Source organism: Sinohyriopsis cumingii, chromosome 5, assembly GCF_028554795.1.
Source record: "Sinohyriopsis cumingii isolate HCF-2022 chromosome 5, ASM2855479v2, whole genome shotgun sequence".
Taxonomy (NCBI): Eukaryota; Metazoa; Mollusca; class Bivalvia; order Unionida; family Unionidae; genus Sinohyriopsis; species Sinohyriopsis cumingii.
The window spans coordinates 140768671-140789712 of record NC_142965.1 but is presented as its reverse complement, the minus strand read 5'-3'; the positions used below and the strand labels follow the sequence as shown (position 1 = coordinate 140789712).

At 36.4% G+C, this 21042-nt stretch overlaps 1 protein-coding gene across 22 annotated transcripts in view; it reads right to left on the bottom strand.

Annotated features, from left to right (window-relative positions):
* LOC149800365 (muscleblind-like protein 1) overlaps window positions 1-21042 on the bottom strand; it is a 309043-nt gene that overhangs the window by 34234 nt on the left and 253767 nt on the right. For 17 of the 22 annotated variants that reach the window (XM_089959999.1, XM_089960000.1, XM_089960004.1 and 14 more), the window contains 4 exons: window positions 16609-16863; window positions 8708-8773; window positions 7781-7928; window positions 2174-2254 (listed from right to left, as the gene is read on the bottom strand). In XM_089959999.1, coding sequence (XP_089816125.1) covers window positions 2174-2254; window positions 7781-7928; window positions 8708-8773; window positions 16609-16863 — 550 coding nt within the window. The remainder of the gene's footprint in view (window positions 1-2173; window positions 2255-7780; window positions 7929-8707; window positions 8774-16608; window positions 16864-21042) is intronic. The other 5 variants (XM_089960006.1, XM_089960005.1, XM_089960003.1 and 2 more) reach the window with 4 other exon arrangements.

Sequence of the window (21042 nt, the reverse complement as noted above, 5' to 3'; positions counted from 1 at the left end):
AAGAAAAGGCAAGAAATAATAATGGTTTTATTGGTGCTCCCTGCAGAACGCCAATACTACCTGCTTATTTTCGTCAAAGTAATTGACACTATAGGCATTAGTGGGGATGTAACTGGCAGGCGGTTGAACAGTGGTTGCCGCCACCACACTAGTTGCAGCGTCAGGGGTGACAGGGGTGACAACCATCGGCACTTCATTGTTGTCACAACAGCAAAAGAGGGACCGGTTATTGTGCAAATGTAGGAAGCAAAAATTGAACATCACATGCAGGAGGTGATGGAAGCAAAAAAAGCACACGGACAGTTGAGGGAGCATGAAAATAAAGATAAAACAACAAAAAAATGGATTAGCTTTGTGCTGGAAAGCAGAAAAGATATGGTTAACAGGCAAGTCTTAAAAAAATCATTCTCCATATATCTCATTCAAGGAAGCGTATAAATGTTAATATGCACTGAACTAAATCCATAATGCAAGGTGTATTTAAGCATGGATATTATTAGTATTAACAGTGTTGCATATGCTGGTGAAACAACCATTTAAATTAGTAAAAATGTGTTAGGAAAATTAACCCTTAAAACCTTATCATGGAAAAATTAATAAAGAAAAAGAAAAGGCTAAAACAATCCACATCTACAATAAATACAACAATCATACATGACAGGAAAGGATAGCATATAATTAAAACTGCTAAATCCCAATAGAGAAATGGTGGTAAAATGTTGACAGTACACACTGAAAATATTTTCAACCTATGTAATTAAATCAAATACCAGACTGTAAACCTCTTAAGATTTGCATGGCATTAAAATGTCAATCTCTGGCATAAATGTATAAATTTAACAAGGTGTTTGAGCACAAACACAAATCTCACCAATGGCAGCATAACTGTAGGAGATGAAAATATATAGATTGGTATGGAGTAGCCAAAGTCACTAAAGCATGAAAGACAGGTCACAGTGACCTATTTTTCATATGGATGAGTTACTCTTCTTGACATGTATTGATATCTATTTGCATAAATTTTTGCGTATAAAATTAAGGATGTAATGAACTGCTGAAAATAATATAAAAACATCACCCAAACCTGAAAATTAGGTCACAGTGCATCATTAATGTAGGTGAAATTGGGTCCATGATAATAAACTCATGGCTGATAAAGAAAAGTCGCTCAAGCTTTAAAATTATGTCAGTGACTTAATTGTCAGGGTTAAGTTCAGTGACATGCCAAGTTTCCTAAGTGTAGGTGAAATAGAATCCAAGATAATGAAGGTGAAATAAATACCTGAAAACACAAAATTCTTTAGTTGGTTGAAAATAAGGTCACAATGTCCTTGTTCTGATATGGAATGAGTGCTTATCTTGATACACATCCACATAGCAGTTCTCATGAGTGTAGGTGAGACACAGTCTATATTTTTTTGGTGTAACAAACAGATAGATTGAGAAAAAAATCAGTCACTACATGGTGAAATCTGGGTCATACTGACCTAGGTTAGGTATGGTCTTGGGAGCTGCAATAGCTCTGTAGATAGAGTGTCAGACTTGTAATCCAAGGGTCATGGGTTTGATACCCACCCAGACCAGTCCAGGTCAGCTACCTTGTTGTCCTTGGGAAAATCACTTTTGTCCCATTTCCTCAGCATGATAAAGCCAATAATGTGTTAAAAGTGTAGTTAGTACCAACTTTAAAAATTGGTGTGGTCGAGTTACTGTTTATCAGATGTTTTAAATTCCAGACATCATGTTTAGATATAAATAAGGCCAGTGATACAGAAGGTTAAGTGAATTAACTGCAGAAAATAAACAAATCACTCAAGCATGAAAATTAGGTCACAGTGACCTAATTTTGGTATGATTAAGTTACCTGCCACAATATGCATCACATACCAATTTACATGCATATGTAAAATATCAAATAGTGAATGTGTAATGAACAGATAGCATGAAGATACACAGGTCATTCAAGCATGAAATTCACCTTACACTGTCCTAGTTTTTGTATGGTTGAGCTACTCCCCTTGAGATGCATCCACCTATCAATTCTTATGCGTGTAGGTGAAATAGGGTCCAAAATATTGAGGTTGTTATGCACAGATAGCTGAAAATACAAAAGTCACTCAAGCATGAAAATTGGGTCATACTGACCTAATTTTGGTATGGTTGAGTTACTTACCTTGAGATGCATCCACATACCAATTTTCATGATTGTAGGTGAAATAGGGTCCAAGATATTGAGGGTGTAATGAACGAACAGCTGAAAATACAAAAGTCACTCAAGTGTAAAATTAGGTCACAGTGACCTAGATTTGGTATGGTTGAGTTACTTTCGTTCAGATGTATCCACATATCATGAATGTAGGTGAAGCAGGGTCCAATATATTGAGGGTGTATCAAATGAACAGCTAAAAATGCAAGTCTTTTAAGTGTGAAGATTATGTGACAGTGACCTAGTTTTTGGCATGGTTGAGTTACTGTCAATAAGATGTATTCATTGGGTCCAAGATACTATGGGTGTAATAAATATGGCTGTAAATATAAAAGTCACTAAAGTGTGAAATTTTATATCCTGACCTAGTTTTATATGGGTGAGTTATGTGCCCTGAGAAACATCTTACACCAATTGTCATGAGCATAGTTAAAATAGGGGGCAAGATAATGAGGGCATAATAAACAAATGAACACACACACACACACACACTGACACACACATGCATGCTATATTACCTCAAAACTTTGTTCACAATTTCTTCAGGAAAATTCTATTGTACTAAGCCGATACTATGGAAATGAAATCATGCAAGATCAACTACCAAAATGGAGCTAACGTTTTCTTTTAGGCTGAATAAATACCGCCTGTACACAGCAAATGCAAATCAATGAATTTGCATTAAGTTTTTGAGGAATACTGATAAACTGAATCTAAATCAGGATTGTTAGGAGTAATGAAACCAATGTAAACTGAATTTGTAACAGGTTTGTGATGAATACTGTAATCAAACCTAAACCAAGTTTTTTTTTTAATGAGTAATGTAACTGAGTTTGTATCATATTTGTTAGGAGAACTGTAAATTAAACATGTACATGGTTTGTTAAGAATACTGTAAACTGAATCTGTATCAGGTTTGTTAGGAGTAAGGTAAACTGAATTTGTATAAGTTTTGTTTAGAGTATGGTAGCTGAATCTGAATCAGGTTTGTTTAGAGTATGGTAACTGAATTTCAATCAGGTTTGTTTGGAGTATGGTAAACTGAATTTGTATCAGGTTTGTTAGGAGTATGGTAAACTGGATTTGTATCAGGTTTGTTAGGAGTACAGTAAACTGAATCTGTATCAGGTTTGTAGGAGTAAGGTAAACTGAATTTGTATCAGGTTTGTTTGGAGTATGGTAAACTCAATTTGTATCAGGTTTGTTAGGAGTACAGTAAACTGAATCTGTATCAGGTTTGTAGGAGTAAGGTAAACTGAATTTGTATCAGGTTTGTAGGAGTAAGGTAAACTGAATTTGTATCAGGTTTGTTTGGAGTATGGTAAACTCAATTTGTATCAGGTTTGTTAGGAGTACAGTAAACTGAATTTGTATCAGGTTTGTAGGAGTAAGGTAAACTGAATTTGTATCAGGTTTGTAGGAGTAAGGTAAACTAAATTTGTATCAGGTTTGTTTGGAGTATGGTAAACTGAATTTGTACCAGGTTTTATTTTTAGAGTTTTGTAAACTGAATTTTCTAAGGTTCATACTCATGGCTATAACAAATATTAAGAGGTTTACATGTACATGAATATGAACTATCTATTGTGCAACAAAAGACTGTGTTGAACATTTATACAATAAAGGCTGTATATACCTGTGTATAATGGGATTAAATAGCACAGACCCAAATCTGCCAGTGAAAAAAATGCCAACAGCTCAGGGTCTATAGTCATTACAAGAAATCATGAAGCAGACAGAATAGACTACTTTGATCTCCCACCACAGCATACAATGGCAAATACTAGTCTATCTAATTCATATGCTCTTAAGTGTGGGTTATTAATGAACAAGTACTAGAAATGGGTCTATAGGACACGCCTGTTCCCAGCAAGTGATGGACAAAGTTGCAAGTCAAACAGGCCACGATTCCATAAATGTTTGTCAGAAATAGTGAAAACTGACTCTGACCAAGGTCTTGTGAAAGTAAAGAATCGTACCAAATTTGGTTTTTATTCATGAACTGCATCAAAAGTTAATGCTAGAAACCAAACTAGCCAGATGTGACAGGACAGTCAGGACCCTTCCTAGATCAATCTGATTAAAATTGAGACATACATTAGGTAATGTTTTCTTGACCTTGTAATTGATTCTCCAGTGAAATCACATTTATTGAAGTGAAAAACACCATTCAGAACAAAAGGTTTCTAATGATAACACCATTATGAAAAAATGAAGTACTCAATGTTGTATCTATTATGTTGAAAGTGGACCGGGAATTCCATGGACTGAGAATTCTAAGGAATTCCAAGGACACCAGAATATGAACCACTGCCAAAGCCTGTCAGCTCTACTGGTTAACTGTTGATCTTTATTTTAACAAAATGTTTTCTGGATATGGTGCCAACATAAGACATCACTTTGCCAGTACTTAGGTAGTATTCTGTCACATTCATCTTCCACTGCATGTATTTATTTTTACATAATGTTAGTGCTTAAGGCAGCATTTTGTCACAATCATATTCACTTGCATTTATTTACCTTTCCATACTGTCAATGCTTAGGCAGCATTTTGTCACAATCATCTTCACTTGCATTTATTTACCTTTACATACTGTCAGTGCTTACACAATTCTTTGTCACAAGTATCTTTCACTGTCAGTTTTTACAATAACATACTGTCAATGACAGAAATTTGGTTCGGTCATGGCACAAAAACACAAATAGGTTATTTAGTGCCAAGGCAACTGGATTAAGTGCTTTGCCCAACAAAACACCACAGCAGCTAAACCAGTCTGATCTGACTGTAGGATTCAAACCCACACCCTTTTGGTCAAATGTCGTTCATGCTAACCACTCAGCCACATGGCATTTGCAGTCGAGATGTCACAAGCATCCTAATTTTGCAAATTAACCAATGAAACACAACTTTGCGACATGGATCACATTTATGTTTAGTAATTAGAAAACTTTCTAATGGTCTTTTGATGAAGCTGTTGATACAGTGATCCCTCATTATACTGTTTGCTGCCTTACTCATGATGTAGCCATGGATCCAACTGAACGGCTGAAATTTGTTTTATAATTGTCAAACAATTTATTTCAGTTAAATTTTAGTTCTTGGTTAATTAGAACCAATTATAATGTGAATTTACAAGATCATATTTTCATATCTGTATGTTCTGATATACAACACACTATGCTCAAACTTTAGAACAATCTTTTCTTTTCTTCATACACAACATTACACCAGAATGTCTGAGAGGGGTGGAAGGAGGGCATTTGACAACAGCGATGGGTAAGTATTGTATGACTAAAATTAGTTTTACCAGCACATCCAGCATATTTCAGTAGAAGCAATAACTTACCAATTGCTAATGTGCAGCTGAATTTGTTAGGTGGGTGGGTAGGCTAATGTGTTAAAATGATCAAAAACACATGGAGATATCCACTTTATAAACTGCTGGCATCTCTCTGTTGTGCCTTAAGTATGGATCCATGCTTTTGTTGTGCTAATGAGCAGAGGTAGGCAAAGGAGAAGCCAAAATGCTGCCTTCATGATGTCCTCCATAAAAGAATAATTTCGATAGTCCCATGAGGTGGCAATGGATCAAACCCCACGAGTTTTTAGTTTCATATGGGACTGATAAGCTGTTTTGATTGTGGTGAAAATCCAGCTTGAAACAGGAGGTGGAAATATCAATTACCTTAAGAGCAAAGAAACGATGTTTCCAACCCTTTCTTTTCCTTTTTGAGGCATTTAGATAAAATCACAATGCCGTAACTGGGCATAAAAGCCTATCTGCATAATCTCCAGCAAATATTCAACTGAGACTAGGAATTGCTGGAGCTACTCAAGGCTAAAAATCACAGCTAACCACGGAGAGAAAAAAAATCATAATTGCTATTAAACCAGAGTTGGCCAATGTCAACAGACAATGCAAGAATCTAACTGCATCTTCTTGCAGATGCCTAAGTGAGTGCGAGGACCAAAAAGAAGCCTCCCTCACTGGTTGATTACTGGGTTTTGCCAATGGACAGGTCTGTGCAGCTCAAAAAACCTAATGAGAACAGCAAAGTGCAAATCTGAATTAATTACTTCTGTGTGTTTATAAACCTTATCCATTCAATATGAATAATCCTCCCACATGGTCCACTAGTGCCTATGCTGAAACAGTAATCTGCTGTGGTGGACATACTGAATGTCAGAATGGCACCATTTTCAATTTGGTACAAGAACATGCAGATCTTTCAGTTAAATCTCCAAGTCAATATGACCATCATTGCGGGGTGGGGGTGTAGGGGTGTAGCAACAGCAAGACTTTCAAAGCAGATGTCAAGGCAGCCATTTTGCATGTAAGATTAGAGCCATTTTCAGTTAGGACCTGAGTAACATAAAGGGTCTATTGGTGAGAACCTCGTGTTGATGCAGCCATCATACTATGAGGAGTAAAAATTATATTTTCAAGATGACCATCATAGTGGACATACTGGACATCAGATCAGTACCATTAGTAGTTATAAGATTTTCAAGATGGCCATCATAGTGGACATACTGGACGTCAGATCAGTACCATTAGTAGTGATAACAAGATTTTTAAGATGGCCATAATAGTGGACATACTGGACATCAGATCAGTACCATTAGTAGTAATAACAAGATTTTCAAGATGGCCATAATAGTGGACATACTGGATATCAGATCAGTACCATTAGTAGTGATAACAAGATTTTCAAGATGGCCATAATAGTGGACCTACTGGACATTAGATCAGTACCATTAGTAGTGATAACAAGATTTTAAAGATGGCCATCACAGTGGACATACTGGATGTCAGATCAGTACCATTAGTAGTGATAAGATGATTTTCAAGATGGCCATCATAGTGGACATACTGGACGTCAGATCACTACCATTAGTAGTGATAAGATGATTTTCAAGATGGTTGCTGTGGTGGCCATATTGAGCATCTGATTGTCACCAAACATCATGTCAATATCACTTTCCATTTGAGAAAAGATTTTCAAGATGGTTGCTATGATATTCTTTTTGGACATGAGACTGACAATATTTTCAATTTGGAGTAGCAATAAAAAAATTTCAAGACTGTTGCTGTGGTGGCCGTACTGGAATTCCTAGTGGTACCATTTTCATTTAGGACATGTGATGAATGTGTGTATAAAACTGACATGGCACTCCTCCAAGTAGTTCAGGAGGTGTAGCAATAGATGGACAAAAGTCCAATCCATAACACCTGGTCTATGAATATAAAAATAAAATAGATTCTAAACTGAGCGTAAATTAGCAAAATTAGATTAATTTTGATCAAGAGCTTTGTAAATCCTGAACTGCTGGAGCATTATGGTACAGCATTATCTGGGTCTATACTGTACATAGCTGGATATTCATTACCCACAGGTAGAGACAGTACTTCTTAAAGTTAGCAAAACTCAAGATAGTTACGAATGACAACAAAAATTCAAATATATGTTGGCTACAAAAGTCAGTAAGTGGATGTTAAAAGGCTTGACCAAATAAACTACCACCATCGTAATAAGAAATGAATTGAAGGATGTTTATAAAAATGTACTTACACGTCACCGGGATGAACTGTTGTTGCTGTAGCTGCATTAACTGCTGGTATGTTGCCATGTTAGCATTTGGTTGATATACAGGAAGGCCACTTTTTGCATCAGCAATGGCCACTCTTTTATATGGATATACACCAGGGATGCCTGCGGTCTGTGAGGTTGGAGAAACAAAATAACAAAATCAATTTCGTGAAGGAAGCCTAGGCAAGGATTGAGACATAAAAAAGGCAAAAAGCAGACTACTAAAACATAAACAAGTGAAATGACTTAAAAGATTCATCTATAGAATATTGTTAGTTTTAGAGTGGATACAGAAATGGTATATAATAATATAGGATAAGATAGAAAAGATACATCAATTCTTTACATAGCTCTTTTAGAAAGAGAATGGTCTGAATAGATGACATAAACCAAACATTAAGCATATGCAAATGTGATTAATCAAACAAACAGGAATATAAGCCCATCTCCCATATTAATAATAGTACAAACTTCCAGTCTGTTAAATATCAAATTAACTGTACGAAATTTTGTAAATCAGGCACACAAGTTATATGTCTATCAAACTAAATATATATTTCTCTTTATATTTTTTCTCTAACTCTCCATCTTTTGCAGAATCACATGACAAACTGGTTGTACAATTTTCAAATATCCTCCTCCCTCCCGTACTGACCAGGGAAATTTGGTAGCTGTTGACACGGTCAAGAGATTAAAGCATTTCAATTCAAAACAGCAATCATGCATAGCGTGTACCCATACAGCTTGTGAAATGTTGGAAATCAAATCACCATAACACGTGTAGAAAGAATGAAACAAATCTACAAGCAGAAAAAGATAGCATATTATTTCCTTATTGTTGTCATGTGACTGTGCAAAATTCTTCTTAAGCGACTACAGCTACATGCAAAAGCTTGATGGGAATAGTACCAGAACGAGATCGTCGGCAGGGTCACGAGGTCGCTTCTTTCCAGTCAAGACCTCTACCACTTGCGGCTAATTAGTATGCGAGCACATGGCGATTGGCCGATAAATGGCGGCAATGGCGGGGAGTGGCGGCACATGACAACAGCAAGCACAGCAAGGCATGATGGGTAATGAAAATAAAAAAAGTAACAGCACCATCGGTAAAAAAGTTCAATCCAACATGCATAGAAAATATCCATACAAGTCAATTGTTTCATGAGTATATATGCAGATCACAGAGAAGAGCTAAAGTAGTAAATACTAGTACAGTATGGAGTGATATTATCAATCAAGCTGAAATATAGTAAGTAATATATTTTGTATAAGTGTGCCAGAATGATATACACTGGCAGCCATGTTTCTCATAATGCAGAGATATCCAGTATCTATTTAATGCAAGGTTAAAACAGAATCTGGTACAAGGTGATGTTTAGATGCAATTCCGACTTAGTAAAGCTAGGATCTGATTTGTTGTTTCACAACACAGCAACACAAGAAAGTTATACAGTGCCAAGGTAACTGGAGTAAAGTGCCCTGCCCAAGAACACACCAAAGTAGTTTCCCTTAACTAATCCATTGGTAGGATTTGAACCCACACCCTTTCAATTGATAGTCTGGCACACTACCCACCTACCTCCATCTCTTACACTGTGTGGAATGTGCATTGGACTTGTTCTACATCACTGAGCCTGCAAGGGGGAGTGAAGCGGGTCCTAATATGTATACTTGGGATAAATGGCACCATATCCTATTTATGATGGTGTGAATTCAGTTGTCACCAATTCAAATGCCTTTTGTGCTGTGCAAGCATTATAAAGCAGATATACTGACAATGTTTATATAGTCTTTACTGTCTTGTTACAATCACATAATGATCATGTTATATGGCCTTTAGCGTCTCATTAAAATCACAGACTGACCATGTTATACGGCCTTAGCGTCTCGTTAAAATCACAGACTGACCACGTTATATGGCCTTTTATTGTCTCATTACAATTGTATAGACTGATCATGTTTATATGGCTTTCAGTGTCTCATTAGGATCACACAAGACTGACCATGTTATATGGCCTTTAGTATATCAGTAAAATCACATAGACTGATCATGTTTATATGGTCTTTAGTGTCTATATTTATATGGTCATTACTATCACATAAGACTATATTATATGACCTTTAGTGCCTCATTAGTGATCATGTTTATATGGCCTTTAGTGCCTCATTACAATCCCACAGACTAATCATGTTTATATGGCCTTTAGTGTCTCATTACGATCCCATAGACTGATCGTGTTTATATGGCCTTGAGTGTCTTGTTACAATCACACAGACTGACCATGGCCTCAAGTGTCTCATTATGATCACATAAGACTGACTATGTTATATGGCATTTAGTGTCTCATTATGATCACATAAGACTGACCATGTTATATGGTCTTTAGTGTCTCATTATGGTCACATAAGACTGACCATGTTATATGGCCTTTAGTGCCTCATTAGTGATCATGTTTATATGGCCTTTAGTGTATCATTATGGTCACATAGACTGATCATGTTTATATGGCCTTTAGTGTATCGTTACAATCACACAGACTGATCATGTTTATATGGCCTTTAGTGTATCGTTATAATCACATAGACTGATCATGTTTATATGGCCTTTAGTGTATCGTTACAATCCCATAGACTGATATGTTTGTATGGTCTTGAGTGTCTCGATACGATCACACATAACTGATCATATTATATGGCCTGAAGTGTCTCGTTACAATCACATAGACTGACCATGTTTAAATAGCCTTTAGTGTCTCAATATGATCCCATAGACTGATCGTGTTTATATGGCCTTGAGTGTCTCGTTACAATCACATAGACTGACCATGTTATATGGCCTTTAGTGCCTCATTACAATCACATAGACTGACCATGTTATATGGCCTTTAGTGTCTCATTACAATCACACAGACTGACCATGTTATATGGCCTTTAGTGTCTCATTACAATCACACAGACTGACCATGTTATATGGCCTTTAGTGCCTCATTACAATCACATAGACTGATCATGTTTATATGGCCTTTAGTGTATCATTACAATCCCATAGACTGATCATGTTTATATGGCCTTGAGTGTCTCGATACGATCACACATAACTGATCATATTATATGGCCTTAAGTGTCTCGTTACAATCACATAGACTGACCATGTTATATGGCCTTTAGTGTCTCATTATGATCACACAGACTGACCATGTTATATGGCCTTTAGTGTCTCATTACAATCACACAGACTGACCATGTTATATGGCCTTTAGTGCCTCATTACAATCACATAGACTGATCATGTTTATATGGCCTTTAGTGTATCATTACGATCCCATAGACTGATCATGTTTATATGGCCTTGAGTGTCTCGATACGATCACACATAACTGATCATATTATATGGCCTTAAGTGTCTCGTTACAATCACATAGACTGACCATGTTATATGGCCTTTAGTGTCTCATTATGATCACATAGACTGACCATGTTATATGGCCTTTAGTGTCTCATTACAATCACACAGACTGACCATGTTATATGGCCTTTAGTGCCTCATTACAATCACATAGACTGATCATGTTTATATGGCCTTTAGTGTATCATTACGATCCCATAGACTGATCATGTTTATATGGCCTTGAGTGTCTCGATACGATCACACATAACTGATCATATTATATGGCCTTAAGTGTCTCGTTACAATCACATAGACTGACCATCTTATATGGCCTTTAGTGTCTCATTACAATCACATAGACTGACCATGTTATATGGCCTTTAGTGTCTCATTACATTCACACAGACTGACCATGTTATATGGCCTTTAGTGCCTCATTACAATCACATAGACTGATCATGTTTATATGGCCTTTAGTGTATCATTACAATCACACAGTGTGACCATGTTTATATAGCCTTTAGTGTCTCATTATGATCCCATAGACTGATGTGTTTATATGGCCTTGAGTGTCTCATTACGATCACACATAACTGATCATATTATATGGCCTTTAGTGTCTCGTTACAATCACATAGACTGACCATGTTATATGGCTTTAGTGTCTCATTACGATCACACATAACTGATCATCTTATATGGCCTTTAGTGTATCATTACAATCACATGGACTGATCATGTTTATATGGCCTTTAGTGTCTCATTATGATCACACAAGACGGACCATGCTATATGGTCTTTAGTGTATCGTTACAATCACATAGTGACCATGTTTATATAGCCTTTAGAGCCTCATTACAATCACACAAGACTGACCACGTTTATATGGCCTTTAGTGTTTCATTACGATCACACAAGACTGACCATGTTAAATAGCCTTTAGTGTATCGTAACAATCATGCAGAGTGACTATGTTTATATAGCCTTTAGTGCCTCATTACGATCACATAGCCTGATCATGTTTATATGGCCTTTAGTGTCTTATTATGGTCACACAGAGTGACCATGTTATATGGCCTTTAGTGTATCGTTACAATCACATAGAGTGACCATGTTTATATAGCCTATAGGGCCTCATTACTATCACACAAGACTGACCATGTTATATGGCCTTTAGTGTCTCATTACAATAGACTGACCATGTTATATGGCCTTTAGTGTCTCATTACAATCACAAAGACTGACCATGTTATATGGCCTTTAGTGTATCATTATAATCACATAGGGTGACCATGTTATATGGCCGTTAGGGTCTCATTATGATCACACAAGACTGACCATGTTAAATAGCCTTTAGTGTATCGTAACAATCACGCAGATTGACTATGTTTATATAGCCTATAGGGCCTCATTACTATCACACAAGACTGACCATGTTATATGGCCTTTAGTGTCTCATTAAAATAGATTGACCATGTTATATGGCCTTTAGTGTCTCATCACAATAGACTGACAATGTATATATGGCCTTAAGTGTCTCATTACAATCACACAGACTATAGACAATCACATAGACTAAAATCACATAATTTGACTGAGAAATGATCTCTGTGCAGTAGTGACAGTTGATGAAAACATGCAAAGACTTGGAAATACCAGAAACACAACAGGACTGTTGGACAAAATAGTTTGTTCTATTGTTTATTATCCTGTGCTGCAGAAAGGCACACAATAAAAATGTCTGGTCATATTGTTTGGCCACTAAGCATGGCAAATGGGCCTAGTGTTTGACCATTGCACACGGTGAGTCTGGCCTAGTATTTGACCGCTAAACATGGTGAGTCTGGCCTAGTATTTGACCAATCAACATGGGAAATCTGGCCTACTGTTTGACCACTGAACATAGTGAGCCTGGCCCTAGTGTTTGATCATTGAACATGGCAAGTCTGGCCTAGTGTTTGACCATTGAACATGGTGAGTCTGGCCTAGTATTTGACCACTGAACATGGCAAGTCTGGCCTAGTGTTTGACCATTGAACATAGTGAGTCTGGCCTAGTATTTGACAACTGAACATAGTGAGTCTGGCCCTAGTGTTTGACCATTGAACATGGCAAGTCTGGCCTAGTGTTTGACCATTGAACATAGCGAGTCTGGCCTAGTATTTGACAACTGAACACAGTGAGTCTGGCCCTAGTGTTTGTTCATTGAGTAGGGTGTGAAATTAAAAAATTAGCCAACTTGTTCATACAAATTTCTGTATGAAAAAGAAAATTTTGTATTAAAAGAAAGGTTTAGACAGATGGGGTATGCCTGCAACAAAATCAAATATACAATTATTATGGCAATTTTATGAAAAGATAAGTGTAAAAACAAGATGTCCACAACTGCTGCAAAATAAAGCAGAAAGTTTTGGTGAATTTCTGACATCTGATGTAAATTCGCATATTTCTTGTCTTTCTTCACAAATTGTCTTTTTGACTCCGTGATCCTGATCACATGACACATCATGTGATGGTTGTGTATTACATTACATGGGGAAATGTATACTTATCTGTGCTGGTCTCCGTGGCAACAAAGCATCCTAGAATGTGAGGTTCAAGCTGTCTAGGAGAAAACTAAGTAAAAGCATAAGCAAAAACATTAAAATGAAAAAATTAAATTCAAGCAAGTATTGAGTATATAAATATAAAAGCAAACCAGTTGTGGTATGTATATATATATAGATATATGTATCTATCAATCAATCAATCACAAGACCATGCCTGGGTCACTGACTTGGCCTGAAGCTCAAGATTCTTTTGCTGCCTGCCAATACAGCAATGTAGAAGGCCGAAAAAATGTGATAACCTTTAAATCTTACAACAATTTTTTTAATGAAGACTGAACTAGACCCCCTCCCTCAATTTTTCTTTTGGAATTTTGGTACACGTGTTTCGTGTGTCAAGTTGGAAAAGTAAGCAAACGTTTAGGAGCAAAGGTGAAGATTGAAATTTAGCATCTACAAGCACAAGATGTTGGTGAAGGGTCAGAGTATAAAATAAAAAACAATGGCAAGTGCTTCAATCTACGGCCTTACACCAAAATGAAGAATGCACGAACAGGAGCTGTAATCACGTGTATCTAGGGATGAAAAATCCAATAACAGATGGCATCTAATACTCTGATTTAGAGATAATCACAAATTCTGTAGTTGACAGTGGAAGCTTGGTTCTGTGCAAGTCGCAATGTAGGCCTAGTCTAAAAAGCTAGCAAAAGCCGATAGCTTTATAGTACATTCAACACAGTTTCCGTGTTCGCTGGAAAATGGGACTGCTCTGCTTTTAAATGTAAAGGTGGAAGGGAAGGGGCTTTAAGAAAAAGGGTTCAGAGAGAAAACCACTGAGTTTAAAGAACAAGTAGATTCCAGGATCCCACAAGGTCATAAAGGTGTCCAGAAAAGTTGGTCGCTGTGCTACCTGTTTGAGAAAGGATTAGCATTATCTTCTACTGTTTAGGATTTAAGAGGGAAATAACAAAGCTCTATGCTAGGTCAAGTGAAGTCACCCATTAAGAGTCAGGTAACAGATGAGTGGTTTAGAGGTGCTAACTAGCATGTTACAAATACCATGGCAACGAGAGAGTCAGATAACAGATGAGTGGCTCAGAGGTGCTAATTAGCATCTTACAAATACCATGGCAACCAAAGAAAGCTTTGTGGCAAAGAAATTGTTCTTTATAAAGTTCATTTCTACACTTTTTGTACAATGCCAAAACAAGGAGTCTAATCACAAAGGAAAAAAAAGAATAAGAGACAATATCTTTTTTAATGCTGTCAAATGGAAGTAAATAACAAGTTTTATTTGTTATAGTTATGAACTAACAGTGTTCAAAATCCAGATCTTGTAAAATCAAGTAGTAGTGTGATGCAATAGTCCATAAATAACTTTATTCTCTTCAACTGTATGGAAATGCCCATAAAGACAGCTTATTACAGCTGTCATTGAAATGCCCATAAAGACAGCTTATTACAGCTGTCATTGAAATGCCCATAAAGACAGCTTATTACAGTTGTCATGGAAATGCCCATAAAGACAGCTTATTACAGTTGTCATGGAATTTGTAGTCAAGGTAAAAGTTCTGTATAAAGTAAATTGCCAGAAAACAAAATGCTGCAAGAATGAGGTCATTGTTCAGGACTAAACAAATTTGTTCTTCCCAATATTCATATTTATCAAAGGAAATTTTAATCCAAAAAAAACCCACCATCATGGCGTACAAGGTGTACTGTGTCTACACAATTTTGGTTAGGAAAAGGAAACCCAAATATATATTTAAGAAAAGGTTGAATTTTGGAAAAATTATATAATTATATATTTGTTAATAATTCTCTTTTAAACTCTTCAGTTAATATGTAGTGTGATAACCGACTCCTAAACTCTGACAGAAATTCATTTCTATTCTTTTTTTCTTTCTTTCTTGAAATTGATTAAATTTACTTGAATTATAGTCCTCATGATGACATGTGTTAGCTGCATCTACGAATGAAACTTGTCACGCTGGTAAACCATATCTGCATGTGTATGTAACACCTCACACTACTAAGTGTAGAACAAGAGCTGCCATCACATAATGTACCAGCAGAATAGGGTTGTGTTTTATGTTTTACAGCACAGCAACACTTTGAAGGTTGTATTGTGCTAAGCCAAGCAGAGAAAGTAGCTTGCCAAAGAACACATAAAAGTAGCTGATCAGGGCCGATTCAATGGTGGGAACTGAACCCATACCCTTCTGGTCACAAATCCAATTCCTGAATCACTAAGGCCCCCTGGAAAAACAAAAGGTCTGCAGTGCTGTTCACATCTATGTTAACAGGGTGAACACACATCTGATGGCAATTTATGTGATTGAAGATCTAGTCCTATGGTGTTTGATGTACGCATGGAAATATGACAACACCAAGTAGTAAACATTCATGCAAGAAAATTTCCAACATAGCTGAAGGTCACATGTCATCATATGGGCCTGAACAATGACCTTGGACAGAATTCAGTAGGCCAGTGAAGTAGCGGGTAATATTCACAGTGTTTACATTGTCACATCTTCAAAACAATCCTTTAAAATATTGTAATTTATGTAAAAAATTTCTCATCATTATTATAGAAAACATAAGATTTGAAATCTGGATGTTACTCCATTACAAATGATTGACCTAAATTAGAACTACAAATAAATCATGAGTGAAAGGTGAATATCAAATAGCTGCACATTTGCTATCAATACCAATGACAATGTAGCTGTTTTCCACTATATGCCAAAATATTTACCAATTCTGATATGTCAAAATATCCGTGAAAAATACCTGCTACTGGGTGCATGGCAAAAGTATACATTAGATCAAGCAGGAAGGTTTGTGATGAGAGACAGACAGACAGACGACCCTACCAGAGCTTGAGCTTGCGCAGCAGCAGCAGTAGCAGCAGCGTTAGCTCGTTGCTGATTGGCTTTGATCTGGGCTTGAAGGTGAGGAGGTGGGTGAAAATATCGACACGAATCCCGTGTACACTTCCCCTTTATGTAATCCATACACACCGTTACACAGTTATCACTTGTCTCGATGGTTACATTATCAGGAGGATGAGCATAGCGACATTCACTAGGTTGTCGCGTACAAGTACCTCTTTGAAATTCACGACATACCTGCAAAGAGTGGAGAAAAAGGCAAAGAGGAGTGTGTTAGTACATACATTTGACTGTATGTGATAGCTGCCTAGGTGTAGGAGTTATGTGAATCTTCAAAAGGCTGCAAATGAATAAAAACTTTTGGGTGTAAGTTCCACTACTATTGTGTGTTGCATGTGAAGCCAATGACAGATGTTGATTAATGCAAGATTATTTGACTCAGCTGCACACTTGTTAAAAGATGGTCTACTTCTGTGAAACTAAACTGCTCCCTTGAAAGCTTGTGTCAGGACAATTCATGAGCCTGCTTATATATGTTGGGGACAGGTGTGGATCCCAATTTGCTTCTATGAGATGCCAGAAGAATGAAACCTTTAATGGCTAAATATGAAGCAGATCATGATCAAAATGGCTAAATCAAACCCTGATATATTGCTTGTTTTATCATCAAACAGTGGTTAGTGTCCAGACATATAAATTTCTGTTTTAATTTTAAGTCAGTTTCATTGTAATCATGATAAATGTGAGATGCCCTCTTCTATTCAAACATGGAAAATGTCAAATTTACCATCATGGTGAGATGCCCTCTTTTATTCAAACATGGAAAATATCAAATTTACCATCATGTTGAGATGCCCTCTTCTATTCAACATGGAAAATGTCAAATTTACCATCATGGTGATATGCCCTCTTCTATTCAAACATGGAAAATGTCAAATTTACCATCATGGTGGTATGCCCTCTTTTATTCAAACATGGAAAATACCAAATTTACCATCATGGTGATATGCCTTCTTCTATTCAACATGGAAAATGTCAAATTTACCATCATGGTGATATGCCCTCTTCTATTCAACATGGAAAATGTCAAATTTACCATCATGGTGGTATGCCCTCCTTTATTCAAACATGGAAAATATCAAATTTACCATTATGGCCATAAGCATTTCTCTGAGAACCTAATGAAATAGTACATATAAATCAGCTTTGGTCTGGATTAATAAAATGAAAATGCAGACTGCAATGTTTCTTGTTTGTCCAGTGCATAATCATTAACCATACATATACCCAGTATGTACATAGGTCCCCATTACATAATCTACTAGGCTGATGGAAATATACCCAGTATGTTAAAGCAAGCTGATATAAAGTTGCCTTGGGTTTTAATTCTCTAATAGGAAGACACCTTAAGGTTTACTCATTTACAAAACTTCAAAAAAGTCAGTATGCATACAAAAATGGGAAAAATCTACAGCTTTATAGATGTTGCATATGTAAACTATTTCATTGTAAAAACTGTCTTAAGACTGAGGTCAATGTTAAATGAAATTGTCTATGACTATATTACATCATAATCTATGTGTGTGCATGTATATATAACAGCTTACCACTTGTAATTATATTTACATGCAATGAAAAATCTGCCAACTGTAAAGTGAATTTTTTTTTTAAGTATCAGTGCTAGAGTTATTCCCCTTGTACTGTCAACATCCCAAAATTTTTTGTTGTAATTTCACCAACATAAGGGAGGACATATATTTTTAGAGGTTTAGCTGCAAATTTCAAATAATCTATAAACCTGATGTTTGTTTTTGTGTGTTCTGTGTGTGAATAAGAAAAAGACAGAGCATGAGTTTTATTTGAGGGACTAAAAGAATGCTGCCTACTTGTCTATTTATTCAGCAATAATATTAATAATAATAATAATAATAATAATAATAATAATAATAAAATTAATAAACTTCTGTGGTCATTTAACCAAGATCAGCAGTCCTACAATTTGTTAGGATTTGGTAGTCTGTTCCAGTCTTACAATCTGCTGGGACCTGGCAGTCTATGTTAGTCTTATAATCTTCTAGGACTTGGTACTCTATTAAAGACTCAGAATTGGCTAGACTTGGTACTTTGTTACAGACCTGGAATTTGCTGGGACTTGGCAGACTATTGGCAGTCTATATTATGGTCTTACAATTTGCTGGGACTTGGCAGTCTGTTGGCATTCAATGTTACAGTCTTACAATTTGCTGGGACTTGGCAGCCTGTTGGCAGTCTATGTTATGGTCTTACAATTTGCTGGGACTTGGCAGTCTGTTGGCATTCTATGTTACAGTCTTACAATTTGCTGGGACTTGGCAGCCTGTTGGCAGTCTATGTTATGGTCTTACAATTTGCTGGGACTTGGCAGCCTGTTGGCAGTCTATGTTACAGTCTTACAATTTGCTGGGACTTGGCAGCCTGTTGACAGTCTATGTTATGGTCTTACAATTTGCTGGGACTTGGCAGCCTGTTGGCAGTCTATGTTATGGTCTTACAATTTGCTGGGACTTGGCATCATAAATTACCAATTATATTACTTGTAAATGAGTTTATTTCTTAAGTACAGTTTAGGTCAATTAGTGATATATACAAAATAGGGTTTTACCCATATGTTTTATAAAGTTTCTTTCTCCAATAAGGGAGCCCCTCCATAACCCTGGCAGTCATTTGTTTCTGAAGGAATGAAATTGTACAAAAAAAATCCAATATATCTCTTTCTTTCAGCCCCAACACAATCACCCCTAAAAGAATAAATCTCTCCCAGCCTTTTTCTCAAATTCACTGTTTCCATTATTTGTGGTAATGTGTGTGTGTGTGTGTGTGTGTGTGTGTGTGTATGTGTCAGACTTATTTTATAGGCAGTCCCACAATCTTCTTAAGCAAACTTAACATGGCACCTATTTTGGATGTGTATTGCAGCAAGGTAATTTACCTGCCAGCATCAACCAATATTATGTGTGTGGCTGACACTTCTCAGTGGAATTAAAACAGCTACACACAAAGTTCATAATGAAATGAAGTGATAAATATGACTGCCATTTTACTGGCAAGGGAGATAATAGCAAAATATTAACTAGTGCTAAATAACTATCAAAACCTGATATCATCACAAGTTACTGATGAAATGTTCTTAAAACTTGGCACTGTCATTAATTTTTAATTGTTTTAATTACCTTATCATTTGCCACATTACATCACTACTGTATAACAAATAATGACTATGATTAGTTTCATTGTAATGACATCTATTCCCCACCCCCTCATGAACTAATAATCTATTCCCCACCCCCTCATGAACTAATAAAAATACCACACTGAAACCCTGTTCATACCTCTACAGTGCTCTAGAGACCACTCCTGACTACGAAAAATATCAAACACAACTGACAAATCAAATGGCCATTCAGACGTCTTTTCGTAACAACAGCCTGCAGGAAAACAATACAGCCAAGTTAATCTTTTATTTATATCCCATCCATTTCCCTAAGACCCGACACTGCCAAAATTTCTAATCTGAATGTTACAAGAGGAAGAGGTTTTGTTATTATTTTTGGTCTGAATACAATTGATTGAATTCAGTGAAAGTTGTCATGTCCACCGACAACATTTTAGTAATTCCACGATGAATATTACCATGTGCTAAATATGTACCTGTCTGTGGTCATCAAATACAATTGGTAATTCCACGATGAATGTTATCATGTGCTAAATATGTACTTGTCTGTGGTCATCAAATACACTTGGTAATTCCACGATGAATGTTACCATGTGCTAAATATGTACTTGTCTGTGGTCATCAAATACACTTGGTAATTCCACGATGAATGTTACCATGTGCTAAATATGTACTTGTCTGTGGTCATCAAATACACTTGGTAATTCCACGATGAATGTTACCATGTGCTAAATATGTACTTGTCTGTGGTCATCAAATACACTTGGTAATTCCACAATGAATGTTATCATGTGCTAAATATGTACTTGTCTGTGGTCATCAAATACACTTGGTAATTCCACGATGAATGTTACCATGTGCTAAATATGTACTTGTCTGTGGTCATCAAATACACTTGGTAATTATACGATGAATGTTACCATGTGCTAAATATGTACTTGTCTGTGGTCATCAAATACTTAAAATTTCATGGTTATGCAATGAAAGCTTGAATCTTGTGTAATTTCTGAGACTGTGTTACCTCCCCCATAGCAAATAAAAGAACTTACTTCTAATGCATAAAGTTGAGAACATACAAGACAGGAGGTGGGGCTTCAAGTGTATAGGTGACCCTTTATATCATCCATGAAATAGTCACCATCGTAATACAGCACTACCTCACTATAATGCCCTTCATTATAATGTGGTTCTTGTTATAAGACAAG